Source organism: Vicia villosa, linkage group LG5 (genome assembly GCF_029867415.1).
Source record: "Vicia villosa cultivar HV-30 ecotype Madison, WI linkage group LG5, Vvil1.0, whole genome shotgun sequence".
In the NCBI taxonomy this organism is placed as follows: Eukaryota; Viridiplantae; Streptophyta; class Magnoliopsida; order Fabales; family Fabaceae; genus Vicia; species Vicia villosa.
Genome location: NC_081184.1, coordinates 50028756 through 50048390, shown reverse-complemented (window position 1 = coordinate 50048390; position 19635 = coordinate 50028756). Strand labels below are relative to the sequence as shown.

General features: G+C 38.4%; 2 protein-coding genes across 2 annotated transcripts; both read right to left on the bottom strand.

The window, feature by feature from the left end:
- Positions 1–508: 508 nt before the first annotated feature.
- Positions 509–4459, bottom strand: LOC131604639 (uncharacterized). Its single transcript, XM_058877070.1, has 3 exons — positions 4214–4459; positions 3248–3442; positions 509–2443 (listed from the first exon to the last, which is right to left on the bottom strand). The coding sequence occupies exons 1-3, from the start codon at positions 4457–4459 to the stop codon at positions 509–511; spliced, it is 2376 nt and encodes a 791-aa protein (XP_058733053.1).
- Positions 4460–15378: 10919 nt separating this feature from the next.
- LOC131604638 (uncharacterized) lies at positions 15379–19329 on the bottom strand. The gene is made up of 3 exons (XM_058877069.1): positions 19084–19329; positions 18118–18312; positions 15379–17313 (listed from the first exon to the last, which is right to left on the bottom strand). Exons 1-3 carry the CDS (start codon positions 19327–19329, stop codon positions 15379–15381), a joined length of 2376 nt encoding a protein of 791 aa, XP_058733052.1.
- Positions 19330–19635: the final 306 nt, after the last annotated feature.

Sequence of the window (19635 nt, the reverse complement as noted above, 5' to 3'; positions counted from 1 at the left end):
TAAAACTTCACAACAGTAGAATGCATGTCATGACACCAGTTTTGACATGATAAAATCACAATGAGTTTTACCAAAAATTACAGCCAATCAACAACATCTACAAACTCCCCCTTTGGCAAATTTTTGGCTAAAACACGAATAGATGTAACCATATAATATCAGAGCATACACAGCAGCCAACAACACCAAGAATACAGAAAAATAAATTCTGTAGGCAAACAATACAGAAAAATAAATTCTGTAGGCAAACAACAGCCAGCTTGATTAATCACCAGAAATCCAGAAAACATCTATTTAATCATCTGTTACAGAATACCACTTATCATTGTCAAGGAGAACCAGAAAACATCCAAAATATCAGAAAACAACAAAAAAAACCAAAATATCCAACAACCAATATCCAACAAAAATAACCAACAACCAAAATATCCATCACTCCCCCTTTTTAGCCACAAAAGGAGCCAAACACAAACAGAAGATCAGCATGAAAGAAACACCAGAAAAAGAGCTAATTGTCAGAACCATCAGTCTCTTTATCACTAGAGCCATTAATCTCTTCATCAGCATCACTACTCCCAGTATCTTCAGTACCCTCACCATCCTCGGCCTCTTCCTCATCACCACTATCAGCACCCTTGTCTTCATCCATATTGTCACCATCGCTTCCACCAGCATGATCATCATCTGTAGACTGCTCAAGACTTTGAATGAGCTTTTCAATCTTCATCTTCCTGTTGTCCAACTCCTTACAAGTCTCTTTCAGCTCAGCAATGAGAAAGGTTTTGTTCACAGACTTGCTGGGTTGTGATGTCCCAGCAGATGTTATGTCATCTGACCTTTGGAGCAGCTTATAGTGAAATGACAAAGCACTCTCCCTCTTACATACAGAATCTTTAGCTTTCAGAATTCCAGGGTGTTGCTTGAGGATTATCCCACATATCAGGGATGGAAAAGCAATGGGTAGCTTGGTAGCAGAGGTACCAACATGCCTCATAGTTTGATCAAATATGTAGGTCCCATAGTCAAATTTTGTCTTGGTTCCCACAGCATATATGAATCTACCTAGGCCAGCAGCAATGGTAGAAGTGTGATTGGTAGGCACCCAGTTTGCAGCACCAATTTTGTGCAGCAAGGCATACCTGACATTCAAAAGACTAGCAGACAATTTACTCTTTATGGGCCATTTCTTAACCTTACCACCAGTGATAACTTTGCATACTTCATTGTCAGTTACTTCAAGCTCAGGTTGAGCCTCAACATCTCTACCTAGATAGAGATTGATAACAGTAGGGGAAAAATCTATACATTTTCTTCTAACATACACCTTATGAAAATCCTCAATTCTTCCATCAGCACAATCTTGAGACAAATTCACTATAAATTCCTTCACGAGCATTTCATAGCATTTAGAAAAATGAGTAACAGTTTTAAGCAAACCTGCAGATTTGATGAGCTTCATGACCTCTTGACATTCCAGAGCATCATTTGCAAGTTCTCTTTCCAGAGCCAGCCTTCTTTGATAAACAAACTTCCACTGGATAGCATTTGAAGCATAGTGCAGATAAATGTTGTCCAAGGGAACATCACGGACCTTTGTGGAAGATTTTGTGACAGCAATCTTCTTCTTTGAAGGGATGTCAGGGACATCACTTAGGACATTGTCTTCGGAGTCAGAAACACTTCTTTCTTTTCTCTTCTTCACAGCAACCTTGCTCCCAGTTCTTGAAGACTCAGCAGAGACCTTCTTGATCTTTTCTTTGGTGGCATTCTTTAGAGGAGCAACCTTTGTCTTGGGAGGATGTTGATCATCAACCTGCTTTCCCCTTCGAGCCTTGACTCTGTTGGAAATGCTGGAGATGAGTTCATCATCAGCAATTTCAATAGGATCATCAAGATTATCCAGATCCACCACATCATTTGTATTGTCAGTAGGGCGAGTAGCCTTCTCTTTAGGAGAAGTAGCAGTGACCTCTTCAGCTTTCTCTGTTTCAAGAATCTCCGCATCTTTATCTTCAGATGCTTCAACATCTTTAGCATCAGAGCCTTCAACATTGTTGGTTTCAGATGTCTCAACATCAACATGATCCTTGCTAGCATCAACCTGATTATCTTTGCTGTTCTCAGGAGCAGGAGCTTGGGCTAAAGGGACAGATATTCCTTCTACCTTGTGACCTTCATTCAAGATTCTTGTGACAAGGCCTGCGATTGCATTGTGGACATAAGCAGTCCCTTCTTTATCCCTAGCAGAGAACGTTTCTGGAATAGACCCACTAGTTGATTTTCTTGCATGCATCTTTCTTGGTATACTACCAACAGGATCAATGGCTGGGACCGAGTTCAATGGCACAACATCCAGTACAACATCCTGATCACCTACCATATTTGGTGCCCTAGAGTCTGATGCAGTTTCAGAGCGAGGAGTAGTGTTCTTTGAGGGAGAGGTCTGAGACATGTTGAGAGTGAATAGAATGATGGAGAGAGGTTTGTGAATGCAGCGAATCAGAGAGATAGCGTGAATGCCGAAAATAGGTTTTGTGGGAATGGGAACCGTTTGGAGAAAGTGTAAAAGAGGGGGAAAATACACTTTAATATGTAATGATAACAAATATTTGGAGAGAAGGATACTGTTGGCCCCACACCCGGTTAATTGCTATAATTCTTCACAAAGACAAATGCCTAGCTTACTTCTCAAATTTTCAAATTGATTAGCATCCAAAGCTTTTGTGAAAATATCAGCCAGTTGGAGATTAGTAGCAACATGTTCCAAGGCAATTACTTTATCTTCAACAAGATCTCTTATAAAGTGATGCCTAATATCAATGTGCTTGGTCCTGCTATGCTGGATAGGATTCTTTGAGATGTTAATGGCACTTAGGTTGTCACAATATAATGTCATGACATCTTGTGTGACATTATATTCTGTTAGCATTTGTTTCATCCAAACGAGCTGAGAACAGCTACTTCCTGCTGCAATGTATTCTGCCTCTGCAGTAGATAGGGATACACAATTTTGTTTCTTACTGAACCATGAGATGAGGTTATTTCCTAAGAAGAAACATCCTCCTGAAGTACTTTTTCTGTCATCAGCACTTCCAGCTCAGTCTGCATCACAATATCCAGTGAGAATTGGTTCACACCCATGAGAGTAGAGCATGCCATACTCACAAGTACCATTCACATATTTCAAAATCCTTTTGACTTGATTTATGTGACTGATCTTGGGTTCTGCTTGATATCTGGCACACACCCCAACAGCAAAAGCAATATCAGGCCTACTAGCTGTGAGATACAGCAGGCTTCCTATCATGCTTCTATACAAGCTTTGATCAACATTTGTGCCCTTTTCATCTTTGGACAATTTTAAATGAGTAGGTGCAGGTGTTCTTTTGTGACTAGCATTCTCCATCCCAAATTTTTTGACAATGTTTTTGGCATACTTGCTCTGAGAGAGAAAAATTGAGTCTTCCATCTGTTTAACTTGCAGACCAAGAAAGTAAGTTAATTCTCCAACTAGACTCATTTCAAATTCTGATTGCATCTGGTCAACAAAATGTTTAATCATCGTGTCTGACATCCCACCAAACACAATATCATCCACATAGATTTGAGCAATCAGGATCTTTCCTCCTTCATCTTTTACAAAGAGAGTTTTATCTATCCCTCCTTTCCTGTAACCATTACTAGTAAGAAACTCAGTTAGTCTCTCATACCAAGCTCTAGGGGCTTGTTTCAGCCCATAAAGAGCTTTTCTTAGTTTGTACACATGATCAGGATGGTTTGGATCAGCAAAGCCTTTAGGTTGTTCCACATAGACTTCCTCACTCAAGTAACCATTTAAGAAAGCACTCTTCACATCCATCTGGTATAGTTTGAATTTCAGAATGCAAGCAACTCCTAACATCAATCTAATTGACTCAGGTCTAGCAACAGGAGCAAAAGTTTCATCAAAGTCAATTCCTTCAACTTGAGTGTATCCTTGAGCAACTAGCCTTGCTTTGTTTCTGATTATAGTTCCCAGTTCATCTGACTTATTCTTGTAAACCCATTTAGTTCCAATGACATTTGTATCTTTAGGTCTTGGAACCAGCTCCCATACTTCATTCCTTTCAAACTGGCCTAATTCTTCTTGCATAGCAATAATCCAAAACTCATCTGTCAAAGCTTCCTTAACATTCTTGAGTTCAATTTTTGATACAAAACAGGAGTTTGAGACCTGTTCTCTTGACCTTGTAACAACTCCACTGTTGGGGTCTCCTATAATAAGTTCACTAGGATGATCTTTTTGAACTCTTATAGATGGTCCTTTGTTAGAGGGTTCAGCTTCAGCTTTTGCAATAGTGGGGCTGCAATCATCTTCTTTCTTAGATTCTTCAGCTGCGTGTTCCCAGAATGTTCCAACATCATTTGTGACATCTGCTTGTTTGTGTTCATCATCAACCACCACATTTATGGATTCCATGATTATCCTCGTTCTTGAGTTGAAAACTCTATAGGCTCTGCTGTTTGTAGAGTATCCAAGAAAAATCCCTTCATCACTCTTGGAATCCATCTTCCTTCTGTGATCTCTATCAGCAAGAATGTAACACTTACTACCAAACACATGGAAGTATTTGACAGTGGGTTTTCTTCCCTTCCAGATCTCATACAGAGTGGTAGAGGTTCCTTTCCTTAAGGTAACTCTATTATGAACATAACAGGCAGTATTCATGGCTTCAGCCCAGAAATAAATAGGGAGTTTCTTAGCATGAATCATAGCTCTGGCTGATTCTTGAATGGTTCTGTTTTTCCTTTCAACAACCCCATTTTGCTGTGGAGTAATAGGAGATGAAAACTCATGGTGTATACCTTCAGAGGAGCAAAAATCAGCAAATTTTTGATTCTCAAATTCCTTTCCATGATCACTTCTGATTCTTACAACATCATTTTCCTTTTCCCTTTGAATTCTTTGACACATGTCTTTGAAAACATCAAACACATCTGACTTTTCTCTAATGAAGTTTATCCAAGTGTATCTGGAGTAATCGTCCACAACCACATAAGCATATTTCTTTCCTCCAAGACTTTCCATTTGCATAGGTCCCATCAGGTCCATGTGAAGCAGTTCTAGAACCCTGGAAGTAGTCAGATGTCTAACCTTTGGATGTGACATCCTGGTTAGTTTTCCTACCTGACATTCACCACAAATTCTTCCTTCATCAATTTGTAACTTGGGAATTCCTCTCACAGCTTCCATAGAAATAATCTTTTTCATACCTCTTAGATGAAGGTGACCAAGTTTTTGATGCCACAACTTTGCTTCTTCTTCTTTAGAACATACAGTTGAGTAGTTAGATTCATGAGAGACCCACAAGTAACAGTTATCTTTGGATCTGACTCCCCTCATTACTACATTCTTTCCTTTATCAGTGACCACACACTCAGTTTTAGTGAAGTTAACTTGGTATCCTTGGTCACAAAGTTGACTAATACTTATGAGATTAGCAGTCAAGCCTTTGACCAACAAGACACCTTCCAGATTTGGAACTCCTGAGCAGTCTAGTTTTCCAACCCCTTTGATTTCTCCTTTAGCTCCATCACCAAAGGTTACATAGCTAGTAGAATGGTTTTTGATATCTACTAATAGATTCTTGATTCCAGTCATGTGTCTGGAGCATCCACTGTCAAAATACCAATCTTCTTTGGCTGATACTCTAAGGGATGTATGAGCTATTAAGGCCATATTTTTAGGTGTCCACTGTTGCTTCTTGATGGGCATGATCTGCTTGGGTCTGTAGTATGGAGCTTGGTCTGGGTAACCATATAATCTGAAACAGAAGGGCTTAATATGTCCAAATCTACCACAGTAATGACATCTCCATCTTTGAAATTTCTTCTTCATTCTACTTTTGTCATGATGTTGAGTCACATGTTGTGACATCGGGTTCAACATCTTGGATTCTGGTTTAGTATTACTGCTAGCTTGAGGATGTTTCATAGCACCAACAAATCCTATACCAGACATATCTCCTGAACTCTTTCCAATCTGTAGAATCTCTTCCAACATATCAGAACCACTGTTTAACATTTTGACAGATTTTGACATCTGATCAAGTTTGGATGTTAGCATGGTAACTTCACTGTTTAGACCAGATATAGTTTCACGAAGCCCTGTGTTATCTGCCTCCAACTGAACTATGTATTTCTTCTGCTTTTCACCTTGTTGACAGACTTCAGCACTTCTGATACATAGCTTTTTGTAGGATGCTGCCAATTCCTCAAAGGTTAACTCATCTTCGCTAGAATCTTCATCAGAGACACAAACACCAGTAAGGGCTGTGACATGTTTGGCAGATTCTTCTTCACCATCACTCTCAGAATCTTCATCAGACCAGGAGACTGACAGTCCTTTCTTTTGTTTCTTGAGATAAGTGGGACATTCAGCTCTAATATGTCCATATCCTTCACATCCATGACACTGAATTCCTTTTCTTTGATTGTACTTTTCTTCAGGTTTAACCTTTCTGCTAGAATCATAGGATCTGTTAGTGTCAGAAGGAATGTTCTTGACATTTGGTCTTGACTTCTGATCCATTCTTCTTATAATCTTGTTAAATTGTCTTCCAAGCATGGCTATAGATTCAGTTAGATTTTCTTCTCTACCTTCCTCTTCTTCTTCTTGAGAGTTGGACACAAAAGCTAGGCTTTTATTTTTCTTTTCAGTATTGTCACTGATTCCCATCTCAAAGGTTTGAAGGGATCCAATTAATTCTTCTACCTTCATCTTGCTGATATCCTGTGCTTCTTCTATAGCTGTGACTTTCATATCAAATCTCTTAGACAAGGATCTAAGGATCTTTCTCACCAGCTTTTCATCTGACATTTTTTCTCCTAAAGCTCCTAAGGTATTAGCAATTTCAAGTATATTCATGTGAAACTCTTGAATACTTTCATCATCTTTCATCCTTAGATTCTCAAACTTTGTAGTTAGCAACTGAAGTCTTGACATTTTAACTTTGGAAGTGCCTTCATGAGTAGTTCTGAGGGTATCCCAAACATCTTTGGCTAGTTCACAATGGTGTACTAGTCTGAATATATTCCTATCAATTCCATTGAATAGAGCATTTAAAGCTTTAGAGTTGCCAAGAGCCAGCTCCTCCTCATCTTTGCTCCAATTTTCCTCAGGTGTGAGGGATGACTTGCCATCCTTATCAATAGTGACATGATGTTCCCATCCTTTGTTTGCAGCTCTCCATGCTTTACTATCCAAGGATTTCAGAAAAGCCACCATACGAGGTTTCCAATAATCATAATTAGATCCATCCAGAATGGGTGGTCTGTTCACAAATCCACCACCTTCCTTGTCCATAGTACCAGAAAATGCTGTCCCTAGATCTCACCCAGTAAGAAAAACAGGCAGGGTGCCTGCTCTGATGCCAATTGAAATTCTGGACTCAGACACGCGATGTCGAACAGGATGTCACGACATTACTATCTGAATATTTTTAAACAAATGAACAAGAAGTAAACAAACATATAACAACACAAGAAAGTTGTTAACCCAGTTCGGTGCAAACACACCTACATCTGGGGGCTACCAAGCCAGGGAGGAAGTCCACTATAAGTAATATCAATTTAAGGTAATACAGTTCAAGATTACTCCTTTCACTTAATATCTACCCAATGCAACTTCAACCTAATATTACTTAGATCAGAGATTCCACTCACTCCCCCTCAATCACAGCAGTGATGAATAACGCTCAATGAATATGGATAGAAGACACACTTCAAAGACACAGCTTGATCTTGCTTAAAAGCTTCAATCAAGTACAATGGTACTTTTGCTTAAAAGCTTCAAGTACTTCTTACAACTCAAACCAAAACACCTAGACCAAGACAATCATCATGATGATTGTTTTGCTTACAAGAAAGCTAGAACGCAAAAACTTAAACACGAAGAACTCTTAAAGCTTCTCAATACAAAAACCCTAATTCGGTCTGCAGCTTCTTCATAATATATATAGCCTTCAGAAAACGCAGCAGCTGGGCCTTGGATCCGAATTAGTTTTAAACCTAATAAAACTAATTTCCACAAATCAAGGAACCTAAAATAAGAGCAATTAAAGACGTCCTTGAACAGATCAAAATCCAATATTTCCAAGTAAAGTGCATAGGATCTTAACAGATCACATAACCATAATTAGTAACAGAATAAGACGTAACAGCTACGAATGTCATGACATCGGCCTTGACATCAGGTAAAGGCCTGCATAAGTAAAACTTCACAACAGTAGAATGCATGTCATGACACCAGTTTTGACATGATAAAATCACAATGAGTTTTACCAAAAATTACAGCCAATCAACAACATCTACAAACCATAAAACAAATAGCCAAAAACAAGAGTTTATCAGGTAACTCTAAATAACGTTCCTAGTGTTACACGACCAGAGCATGACACATACCCAACTGACTCAAACGGATTTACTCTACGAGTTAATCCTCACCAAGCACAAAAGCTATTCTTCAATCTGAAAAATAACAACAGTAAGGGTGAGTCTCATTCACATTTAACCAATGTTATAAGATATAGATAATAAAATATCAATCACATGTTATTCACCCAATTACATTTACGATCAGGTCCATAACAACGCAATTAGTCACAACAAATACACAATCAACACGTATTATAACATTGGACAATCTTCCATTCATGTTATAATAACACAAGTAGCCTAATGCAATGCAACTATATGCATGTGGTACCAAACATGGGATAACCCATCTCACCGATCCACCACCATAAAGATTCAACTACTTCTCTCACTAATTCCACACAATGGGAATTAGCTACCGCTGTTCCACCACCATAAGGGATACAGCCCACAACATGATTATGAAATGGATGCATCACATATAGCATGCTAATCACCCACATTAGTCAACCGGATGTCATAATAATCAACCAACACAACAATCAATAGTGACACACAGTTATGCTATTTCTCAATCATAACAAACACATATTTTACATCAACAATATATGTATATCAATCACCAGTTACAACCACGACATCATGACAGATAAAACATTCACCAATGTACCTGTACGCATAAACCATCACAATCAAATAAAATTGAGTGTTTTAAAATAAAATTGAGTCACGACTCAAAACACCATTTTATTGTATAAATCATTTAATTAGCTTCGCTGTGCTCGAAACGGCACCAAACTTTGATTTACGGTTTGAAAGTTAGGAGCTTTTAAAGTTAAGTGAAATTTAGGAAAATCTGTGGAACCCGATTCCTCCCCATCTGGGAACCGGTTTCTGCTGAACAAAATCACCTCGTTTCGGGTTTTTACTATGGGAACCCGGTTTCTCCCACCTGGGAACCGGTTCCTGACGCTGCTGTAGCAGAAAAACTCCAATTTTACAGCACTATAGCAACCCGAATCCATACCATTTCGCACCAGAATGTATTATCACATCAAACAACAACAACAAACACAAATTGGCACATTTATAACACATTTCAAACATTCAATTAACACCATACATGATCAATACAAACAATATTAACCAATTCCCCAAAACCTAACATTCTACAACCTAAACATAACTCAATTGATACAAACAACATGGTCAATCCATCCTACTACCTGTCATCCCATAATAGAAGATAACTAGAAGAGTCCCCCCTTACCTTAGCCAAGAATCTGGACTTTTCCTCTTCTCCTCCATCAAACCCGTAAGCCCTCTTTCTTCAAATTCAGCAAGAATCTCCAATCTTCAAACTTGCTTATCTCCCTCATCAAGAACTTCCCTGGAACGACTTAATATATCAAATCGAAGGAAATTTCATGTAGAATCCGAATCTTCAAGAATTACCTGATTTGGAGCTACGAGCATAGAGTTATGGCTCATTTTGTGAAGGCTGCACCATGAATACGAAAATGGCTTTTGTCCATGAGTTCTTCTTCTCTCCCTCTTAGGTTTTCCTCCTTTTTTTCTCAATTTCCTCTTATTTCCTTGTTTTATGAAAACATAACATAATTTAGTAATGAGCTCATCAATTTAACACCCCTCATTACTAAATACCACACTTGGCCCAAAGACCAATATTCCATAATTCCTCCAATTAGTTCAACGAAAATACTAAATAATTCTAAATAATAATTTAATTTCCGATTAAATTAAAATTAGAAAATATGGGGCATTACAACTCTCCCCCACTAAAAGAGTTTTTGTCCTCGAAAATATACTTCAAGTGAAATTTTCGAATAGGTGTCCTTCATCTGACTCTCCAATTCACTGGTAACATTTCCATAGTCGATCCTCAAAATTCATCTGACATAACCAAGAGAAAGCATGTATCATGCATTCAATCTCAACTCTTAAGTCGCATTCGACCACCCCAAAGGTGTACCACTCACTATATCTCCAAAAGGTTAATTAACGACAAAGGAACGTCGAGGTGCGACCCATACAATACGCCCAATAACTGATTAATATAATTACACAATCCATGGTATTATCACACCTGACCAACACTGCAGTAATGCATTCCATCTACCAAACATACCAACCTTAGACACACTTTTCCATCTGAGCGATAAAATAATACTTACACTTTTCACCAACTGCTTCCTTCAAGGAACTCGATAATAATATTCCTATACTATTGAATTTCAACTATCTGACTCCTCTCAAGTCACACCAGCAATTATCCAACACGTTACATTCCGCTTTTGCTGCACTATTTTGATTACTCATTACGATCATCATCACCAATTAGATTTCGTAGTTTTACCCAATTCCGACTCTCTTTACTCATTCATTTAAAATCCTCCTTTACCATACATGGTACTAATTTACCACTTAGTAATACTTACGCGCACTCAAAACAAATTCCTGAGTTACTACATCTATTAAAACATTCCAACCATCGGAACGAGTACACACAAGTAGTTATAATCACACTCATCAGCCTCCATATACCATTGCTTACAAAATAGCTCAAATTGAGTCCCATTCTTATCTAAGGATTAAATCAGCTTCGTCCTTCATAGAGTATAATTCATCATTATATCTGGAAATCTACAATAACACCTTACAACAGCACAAAATTATTATAGCATCATATAGTATCAACTCATCGTCTTAACTTCGCTGAATACATACACGTTAACTACATACAACCACAATAACATATTCATCATCTGGGAAATTATTCAAAAGGGTTCTAATTCTCTGGTACAACTTCCTTACATCCACTAGATCCTAAATCCAACATATAGATCAATACATGTTCTCTACATAGGCTCCCGACATGTTAATTCCTCACTGCCCACGAGTAGTACTCATAACACCACTCCACATCACACTTTCGTTGTACGACTCCGATTACCAGTCTTAAGTCACCGTCCAATATGTTGCACTTTTTCATATTCACTTTTTCATAAGTTCACACAACATGGTGAGTGATTATTCTCACGGCTTAGTATTCATCACATCTTATACCATTAAGGTAACAAACAATCTCATCTCGTCTATATGATTTCATCTACTATCAACAAGAGATTAAGGGTGATTAAGTCCTCAATTTGTCAATAGATATCCGACAACCATATTTAAGCATAAACTGTCGTTACTACATTATAGTGTCCTTTCTGAGTTTGCACTCAAACTCATTAACATCATCATAGTCCAATAATTCACTACAGTGTCCTTCTTCTAGAATATTTCTTCTCAATTCGGCAACATCAGGAACACAAACACGATTACCAAACCTCATTATACCATTCTCGTCGATTCTGAATTCACCGACTTTATCTTGGTAATTTAAAGTCAACTTTATCGATCAACTCAACATCAGCTTTCTGACCTTCTCTAATCTCGTCAAGAATACCACTAGTCAGCTTTAGCATATCCAATCTAACACTATTATGAGTGCCTTCACATACCAAACTCAAATCTCTAAATTGTTCAATTAAATCTAACTCCTTCACCATTAGCACCGACATATTTAAAGACTTCCTACTCAACGCATTAGCACAACATTTTCCTTACCAGGATGGTAATTCAAACCAAAATTATAATCTTTAAAAAAAACTCTAACCATCTCCGTTGCCTCATATTAAGCCCTTTCTGATCAAAGAGGTACTTCAGACTCTTATGATCACTAAACACTTAGAATCTCGAACCATACAAATAATGTCGCCACAAATTCAAAACAAAAACCACAACAGCAAAATCTAAATCATGAGTCGGATAATTCCTTTCATGCACTTTGAGTTGTCTCCACGCATAAGCTACTACTTGCTGACTTTGTATCAATACACCACCCAAACCCATCAGTGACGCATCACAATATACCACAAACGGTTCTGCCGGATTCGGAAAAATCGAGATAGGAGCACTAGTCAACCTCTTCCTTAACTCTTGGAATCCTTCCTCACATCAATAGGTGTCAAAAATCGTCTACAATTCTTCTTTTATACATGTCGTTGCTTTGGCATCACAAATACGACTTCAACTGTTCTAAAGTTTATTTCACCTTTACTACTAATTCACTCCTCACTAAAGTCCATCAGCACTCAAATCATTTTTATTACCGAACATCTTATCAACTTATTCATCAACAACATATTCTACTCAACTTTGTTTCAAACAATCGCGGTAGTAGGCACTCCTATCCAACAAGTTTCACGCTCCTTAACCGACTTCAGAATCTCTCCTCATAGGATCACTCTACTGTATTTATAACTCTCCCATAAGGTAGAACATAATCTCTCCTCTTCATAGGTTCAAACGGCACATTAATCCGACACTCGGAACTCAAGATATGAATTTTCCAACGTCCTCTAAAATGCAACATCGACATCATGCAGCGACACTCTACACGATATCTCCAAAACTCCTCAAATGGTACATTCTTTTCCTAAAATTGCTTCTCAACAAGCCTTTTAATTATTCCTTCAATCCGTTCAACTCTGACACTGACATCCCGTGAAGTACCAACAAACAATACTAATTCTAAGAACAAACGTAACCGCAACTTCACCTCTTTCCAACATCATCCTGTCACAATTAAATATGTTAAAGCTGCTGAAACCATTTTTATAACAAAGTTCATCTCGTAAGCGTTCCGACACTTCAAACGGAACTCAAATAGGATTTTCAGAACTCCAGTTATAAATTTTTGAAGTTTCATAACGATTCAGCAACTTTCCCGCGTTTTGCTTGCAGAAATTCCACTCCGAAACTCATCCTCTTCAAATCAATCACATTCTATGCAGCCCCTTATCATATCTCTTCTCTTCCAAACATTCTTATAATTTAAGGAACACATTCCATCGCCGAAGTTCGATTTCTGAAACATCACAACAGCAATCCTCTTTGCAAACTTGCAACTGAACCTCTTCCGAGACGCAAGGCTACTCAACTGACAACTTCGCAGTCCACCAGCAAAGCTGATACATTGCAACTTTATAATTTCCCTCTCCTACAAATAATCATCAATTACGTCTAATCATCCTCCTTCAAGATGCTCCAACTTAATTACTAGTCAAGTCTTAATTAAAAGTCACCTTCGATTCGGAAAACAACAATTCCAACAACGCTTGCACTTTAGTCAATAACAGTCTACTGAACCAATCATCTTAAAACTGAAACATAACTGAGAATCGAAGCTTCTCCCCCACTTGTTTCAATCCCATCTCTGCAGGCAAACAACTAGGAACACCCGGGTACCGACAGTGTTTTACACACATGTCTCATACCAAAGGAATAATTTACAATAAGACTCGAATTACAACGACCGACTATACTCTGATACCACTATTGTAACACCCTTCTAAAACCCCGCGGAAAATTAACAAAAATTAGAGTAAAACATGAAAAGGGCATTACAATTCCAAATAAACTAAACAATTATTCATGTCATGCCATAAAAGGAACGATAAACCAAAGTTATCAAGATAACATGTTAACACAGCGGAATATTCTTAACATCTGAATAATTAAACATCCGGAGTCGGAGACTCATAATTCAACTGAAATTCTGGACTCAGACACGCGATGTCGAACAGGATGTCACGACATTACTATCTGAATATTTTTAAACAAATGAACAAGAAGTAAACAAACATATAACAACACAAGAAAGTTGTTAACCCAGTTCGGTGCGAACACACCTACATCTGGGGGCTACCAAGCCAGGGAGGAAGTCCACTATAAGTAATATCAATTTAAGGTAATACAGTTCAAGATTACTTCTTTCACTTAATATCTACCTAATGCAACTTCAACCTAATATTACTTAGATCAGAGATTCCACTCACTCCCCCTCAATCACAACAGTGATGAATAACGCTCAATGAATATGGATAGAAGACACACTTCAAAGACACAGCTTGATCTTGCTTAAAAGCTTCAATCAAGTACAATGCTACTCTTGCTTAAAAGCTTCAAGTACTTCTTACAACTCAAACCAAAACACCTAGACCAAGACAATCATCATGATGATTGTTTGGCTTACAAGAAAGCTAGAACGCAAAAACTTAAACACGAAGAACTCTTAAAGCTTCTCAATACAACAACCCTAATCCGGTCTGCAGCTTCTTCATAATATATATAGCCTTCAGAAAACGCAGCAGCTGGGCCTTGGATCCGAATTAGTTTTAAACCTAATAAAACTAATTTCCACAAATCAAGGAACCTAAAATAAGAGCAATTAAAGACGTCCTTGAACAGATCAAAATCCAATATTTCCAAGTAAAGCGCATAGGATCTTAACAGATCACATAACCATAATTAGTAACAGAATAAGACGTAACAGCTACGAATGTCATGACATCGGCCTTGACATCAGGTAAAGGCCTGCATAAGTAAAACTTCACAACAGTAGAATGCATGTCATGACACCAGTTTTGACATGATAAAATCACAATGAGTTTTACCAAAAATTACAGCCAATCAACAACATCTACAAACTCCCCCTTTGGCAAATTTTTGGCTAAAACACGAATAGATGTAACCATATAATATCAGAGCATACACAGCAGCCAACAACACCAAGAATACAGAAAAATAAATTCTGTAGGCAAACAATACAGAAAAATAAATTCTGTAGGCAAACAACAGCCAGCTTGATTAATCACCAGAAATCCAGAAAACATCTATTTAATCATCTGTTACAGAATACCACTTATCATTGTCAAGGAGAACCAGAAAACATCCAAAATATCAGAAAACAACAAAAAAACCAAAATATCCAACAACCAATATCCAACAAAAATAACCAACAACCAAAATATCCATCACTCCCCCTTTTTAGCCACAAAAGGAGCCAAACACAAACAGAAGATCAGCATGAAAGAAACACCAGAAAAAGAGCTAATTGTCAGAACCATCAGTCTCTTTATCACTAGAGCCATTAATCTCTTCATCAGCATCACTACTCCCAGTATCTTCAGTACCCTCACCATCCTCGGCCTCTTCCTCATCACCACTATCAGCACCCTTGTCTTCATCCATATTGTCACCATCGCTTCCACCAGCATGATCATCATCTGTAGACTGCTCAAGACTTTGAATGAGCTTTTCAATCTTCATCTTCCTGTTGTCCAACTCCTTACAAGTCTCTTTCAGCTCAGCAATGAGAAAGGTTTTGTTCACAGACTTGCTGGGTTGTGATGTCCCAGCAGATGTTATGTCATCTGACCTTTGGAGCAGCTTATAGTGAAATGACAAAGCACTCTCCCTCTTACATACAGAATCTTTAGCTTTCAGAATTCCAGGGTGTTGCTTGAGGATTATCCCACATATCAGGGATGGAAAAGCAATGGGTAGCTTGGTAGCAGAGGTACCAACATGCCTCATAGTTTGATCAAATATGTAGGTCCCATAGTCAAATTTTGTCTTGGTTCCCACAGCATATATGAATTTACCTAGGCCAGCAGCAATGGTAGAAGTGTGATTGGTAGGCACCCAGTTTGCAGCACCAATTTTGTGCAGCAAGGCATACCTGACATTCAAAAGACTAGCAGACAATTTACTCTTTATGGGCCATTTCTTAACCTTACCACCAGTGATAACTTTGCATACTTCATTGTCAGTTACTTCAAGCTCAGGTTGAGCCTCAACATCTCTACCTAGATAGAGGTTGATAACAGTAGGGGAAAAATCTATACATTTTCTTCTAACATACACCTTATGAAAATCCTCAATTCTTCCATCAGCACAATCTTGAGACAAATTCACTATAAATTCCTTCACGAGCATTTCATAGCATTTAGAAAAATGAGTAACAGTTTTAAGCAAACCTGCAGATTTGATGAGCTTCATGACCTCTTGACATTCCAGAGCATCATTTGCAAGTTCTCTTTCCAGAGCCAGCCTTCTTTGATAAACAAACTTCCACTGGATAGCATTTGAAGCATAGTGCAGATAAATGTTGTCCAAGGGAACATCACGGACCTTTGTGGAAGATTTTGTGACAGCAATCTTCTTCTTTGAAGGGATGTCAGGGACATCACTTAGGACATTGTCTTCGGAGTCAGAAACACTTCTTTCTTTTCTCTTCTTCACAGCAACCTTGCTCCCAGTTCTTGAAGACTCAGCAGAGACCTTCTTGATCTTTTCTTTGGTGGCATTCTTTAGAGGAGCAACCTTTGTCTTGGGAGGATGTTGATCATCAACCTGCTTTCCCCTTCGAGCCTTGACTCTGTTGGAAATGCTGGAGATGAGTTCATCATCAGCAATTTCAATAGGATCATCAAGATTATCCAGATCCACCACATCATTTGTATTGTCAGTAGGGCGAGTAGCCTTCTCTTTAGGAGAAGTAGCAGTGACCTCTTCAGCTTTCTCTGTTTCAAGAATCTCCGCATCTTTATCTTCAGATGCTTCAACATCTTTAGCATCAGAGCCTTCAACATTGTTGGTTTCAGATGTCTCAACATCAACATGATCCTTGCTAGCATCAACCTGATTATCTTTGCTGTTCTCAGGAGCAGGAGCTTGGGCTAAAGGGACAGATATTCCTTCTACCTTGTGACCTTCATTCAAGATTCTTGTGACAAGGCCTGCGATTGCATTGTGGACATAAGCAGTCCCTTCTTTATCCCTAGCAGAGAACGTTTCTGGAATAGACCCACTAGTTGATTTTCTTGCATGCATCTTTCTTGGTATACTACCAACAGGATCAATGGCTGGGACCGAGTTCAATGGCACAACATCCAGTACAACATCCTGATCACCTACCATATTTGGTGCCCTAGAGTCTGATGCAGTTTCAGAGCGAGGAGTAGTGTTCTTTGAGGGAGAGGTCTGAGACATGTTGAGAGTGAATAGAATGATGGAGAGAGGTTTGTGAATGCAGCGAATCAGAGAGATAGCGTGAATGCCGAAAATAGGTTTTGTGGGAATGGGAACCGTTTGGAGAAAGTGTAAAAGAGGGGGAAAATACACTTTAATATGTAATGATAACAAATATTTGGAGAGAAGGATACTGTTGGCCCCACACCCGGTTAATTGCTATAATTCTTCACAAAGACAAATGCCTAGCTTACTTCTCAAATTTTCAAATTAATTAGCATCCAAAGCTTTTGTGAAAATATCAGCCAGTTGGAGATTAGTAGCAACATGTTCCAAGGCAATTACTTTATCTTCAACAAGATCTCTTATAAAGTGATGCCTAATATCAATGTGCTTGGTCCTGCTATGCTGGATAGGATTCTTTGAGATGTTAATGGCACTTAGGTTGTCACAATATAATGTCATGACATCTTGTGTGACATTATATTCTGTTAGCATTTGTTTCATCCAAACGAGCTGAGAACAGCTACTTCCTGCTGCAATGTATTCTGCCTCTGCAGTAGATAGGGATACACAATTTTGTTTCTTACTGAACCATGAGATGAGGTTATTTCCTAAGAAGAAACATCCTCCTGAAGTACTTTTTCTGTCATCAGCACTTCCAGCTCAGTCTGCATCACAATATCCAGTGAGAATTGGTTCACACCCATGAGAGTAGAGCATGCCATACTCACAAGTACCATTCACATATTTCAAAATCCTCTTGACTTGATTTATGTGACTGATCTTGGGTTCTGCTTGATATCTGGCACACACCCCAACAGCAAAAGCAATATCAGGCCTACTAGCTGTGAGATACAGCAGGCTTCCTATCATGCTTCTATACAAGCTTTGATCAACATTTGTGCCCTTTTCATCTTTGGACAATTTTAAATGAGTAGGTGCAGGTGTTCTTTTGTGACTAGCATTCTCCATCCCAAATTTTTTGACAATGTTTTTGGCATACTTGCTCTGAGAGAGAAAAATTGAGTCTTCCATCTGTTTAACTTGCAGACCAAGAAAGTAAGTTAATTCTCCAACTAGACTCATTTCAAATTCTGATTGCATCTGGTCAACAAAATGTTTAATCATCGTGTCTGACATCCCACCAAACACAATATCATCCACATAGATTTGAGCAATCAGGATCTTTCCTCCTTCATCTTTAACAAAGAGAGTTTTATCTATCCCTCCTTTCCTGTAACCATTACTAGTAAGAAACTCAGTTAGTCTCTCATACCAAGCTCTAGGGGCTTGTTTCAGCCCATAAAGAGCTTTTCTTAGTTTGTACACATGATCAGGATGGTTTGGATCAGCAAAGCCTTTAGGTTGTTCCACATAGACTTCCTCACTCAAGTAACCATTTAAGAAAGCACTCTTCACATCCATCTGGTATAGTTTGAATTTCAGAATGCAAGCAACTCCTAACATCAATCTAATTGACTCAGGTCTAGCAACAGGAGCAAAAGTTTCATCAAAGTCAATTCCTTCAACTTGAGTGTATCCTTGAGCAACTAGCCTTGCTTTGTTTCTGATTATAGTTCCCAGTTCATCTGACTTATTCTTGTAAACCCATTTAGTTCCAATGACATTTGTATCTTTAGGTCTTGGAACCAGCTCCCATACTTCATTCCTTTCAAACTGGCCTAATTCTTCTTGCATAGCAATAATCCAAAACTCATCTGTAAAAGCTTCCTTAACATTCTTGAGTTTAATTTTTGATACAAAACAGGAGTTTGAGACCTGTTCTCTTGACCTTGTAACAACTCCACTGTTGGGGTCTCCTATAATAAGTTCACTAGGATGATCTTTTTGAACTCTTATAGATGGTCCTTTGTTAGAGGGTTCAGCTTCAGCTTTTGCAATAGTGGGGCTGCAATCATCTTCTTTCTTAGATTCTTCAGCTGCGTGTTCCCAGAATGTTCCAACATCATTTGTGACATCTGCTTGTTTGTGTTCATCATCAACCACCACATTTATGGATTCCATGATTATCCTCGTTCTTGAGTTGAAAACTCTATAGGCTCTGCTGTTTGTAGAGTATCCAAGAAAAATCCCTTCATCACTCTTGGAATCCATCTTCCTTCTGTGATCTCTATCAGCAAGAATGTAACACTTACTACCAAACACATGGAAGTATTTGACAGTGGGTTTTCTTCCCTTCCAGATCTCATACAGAGTGGTAGAGGTTCCTTTCCTTAAGGTAACTCTATTATGAACATAACAGGCAGTATTCATGGCTTCAGCCCAGAAATAAATAGGGAGTTTCTTAGCATGAATCATAGCTCTGGCTGA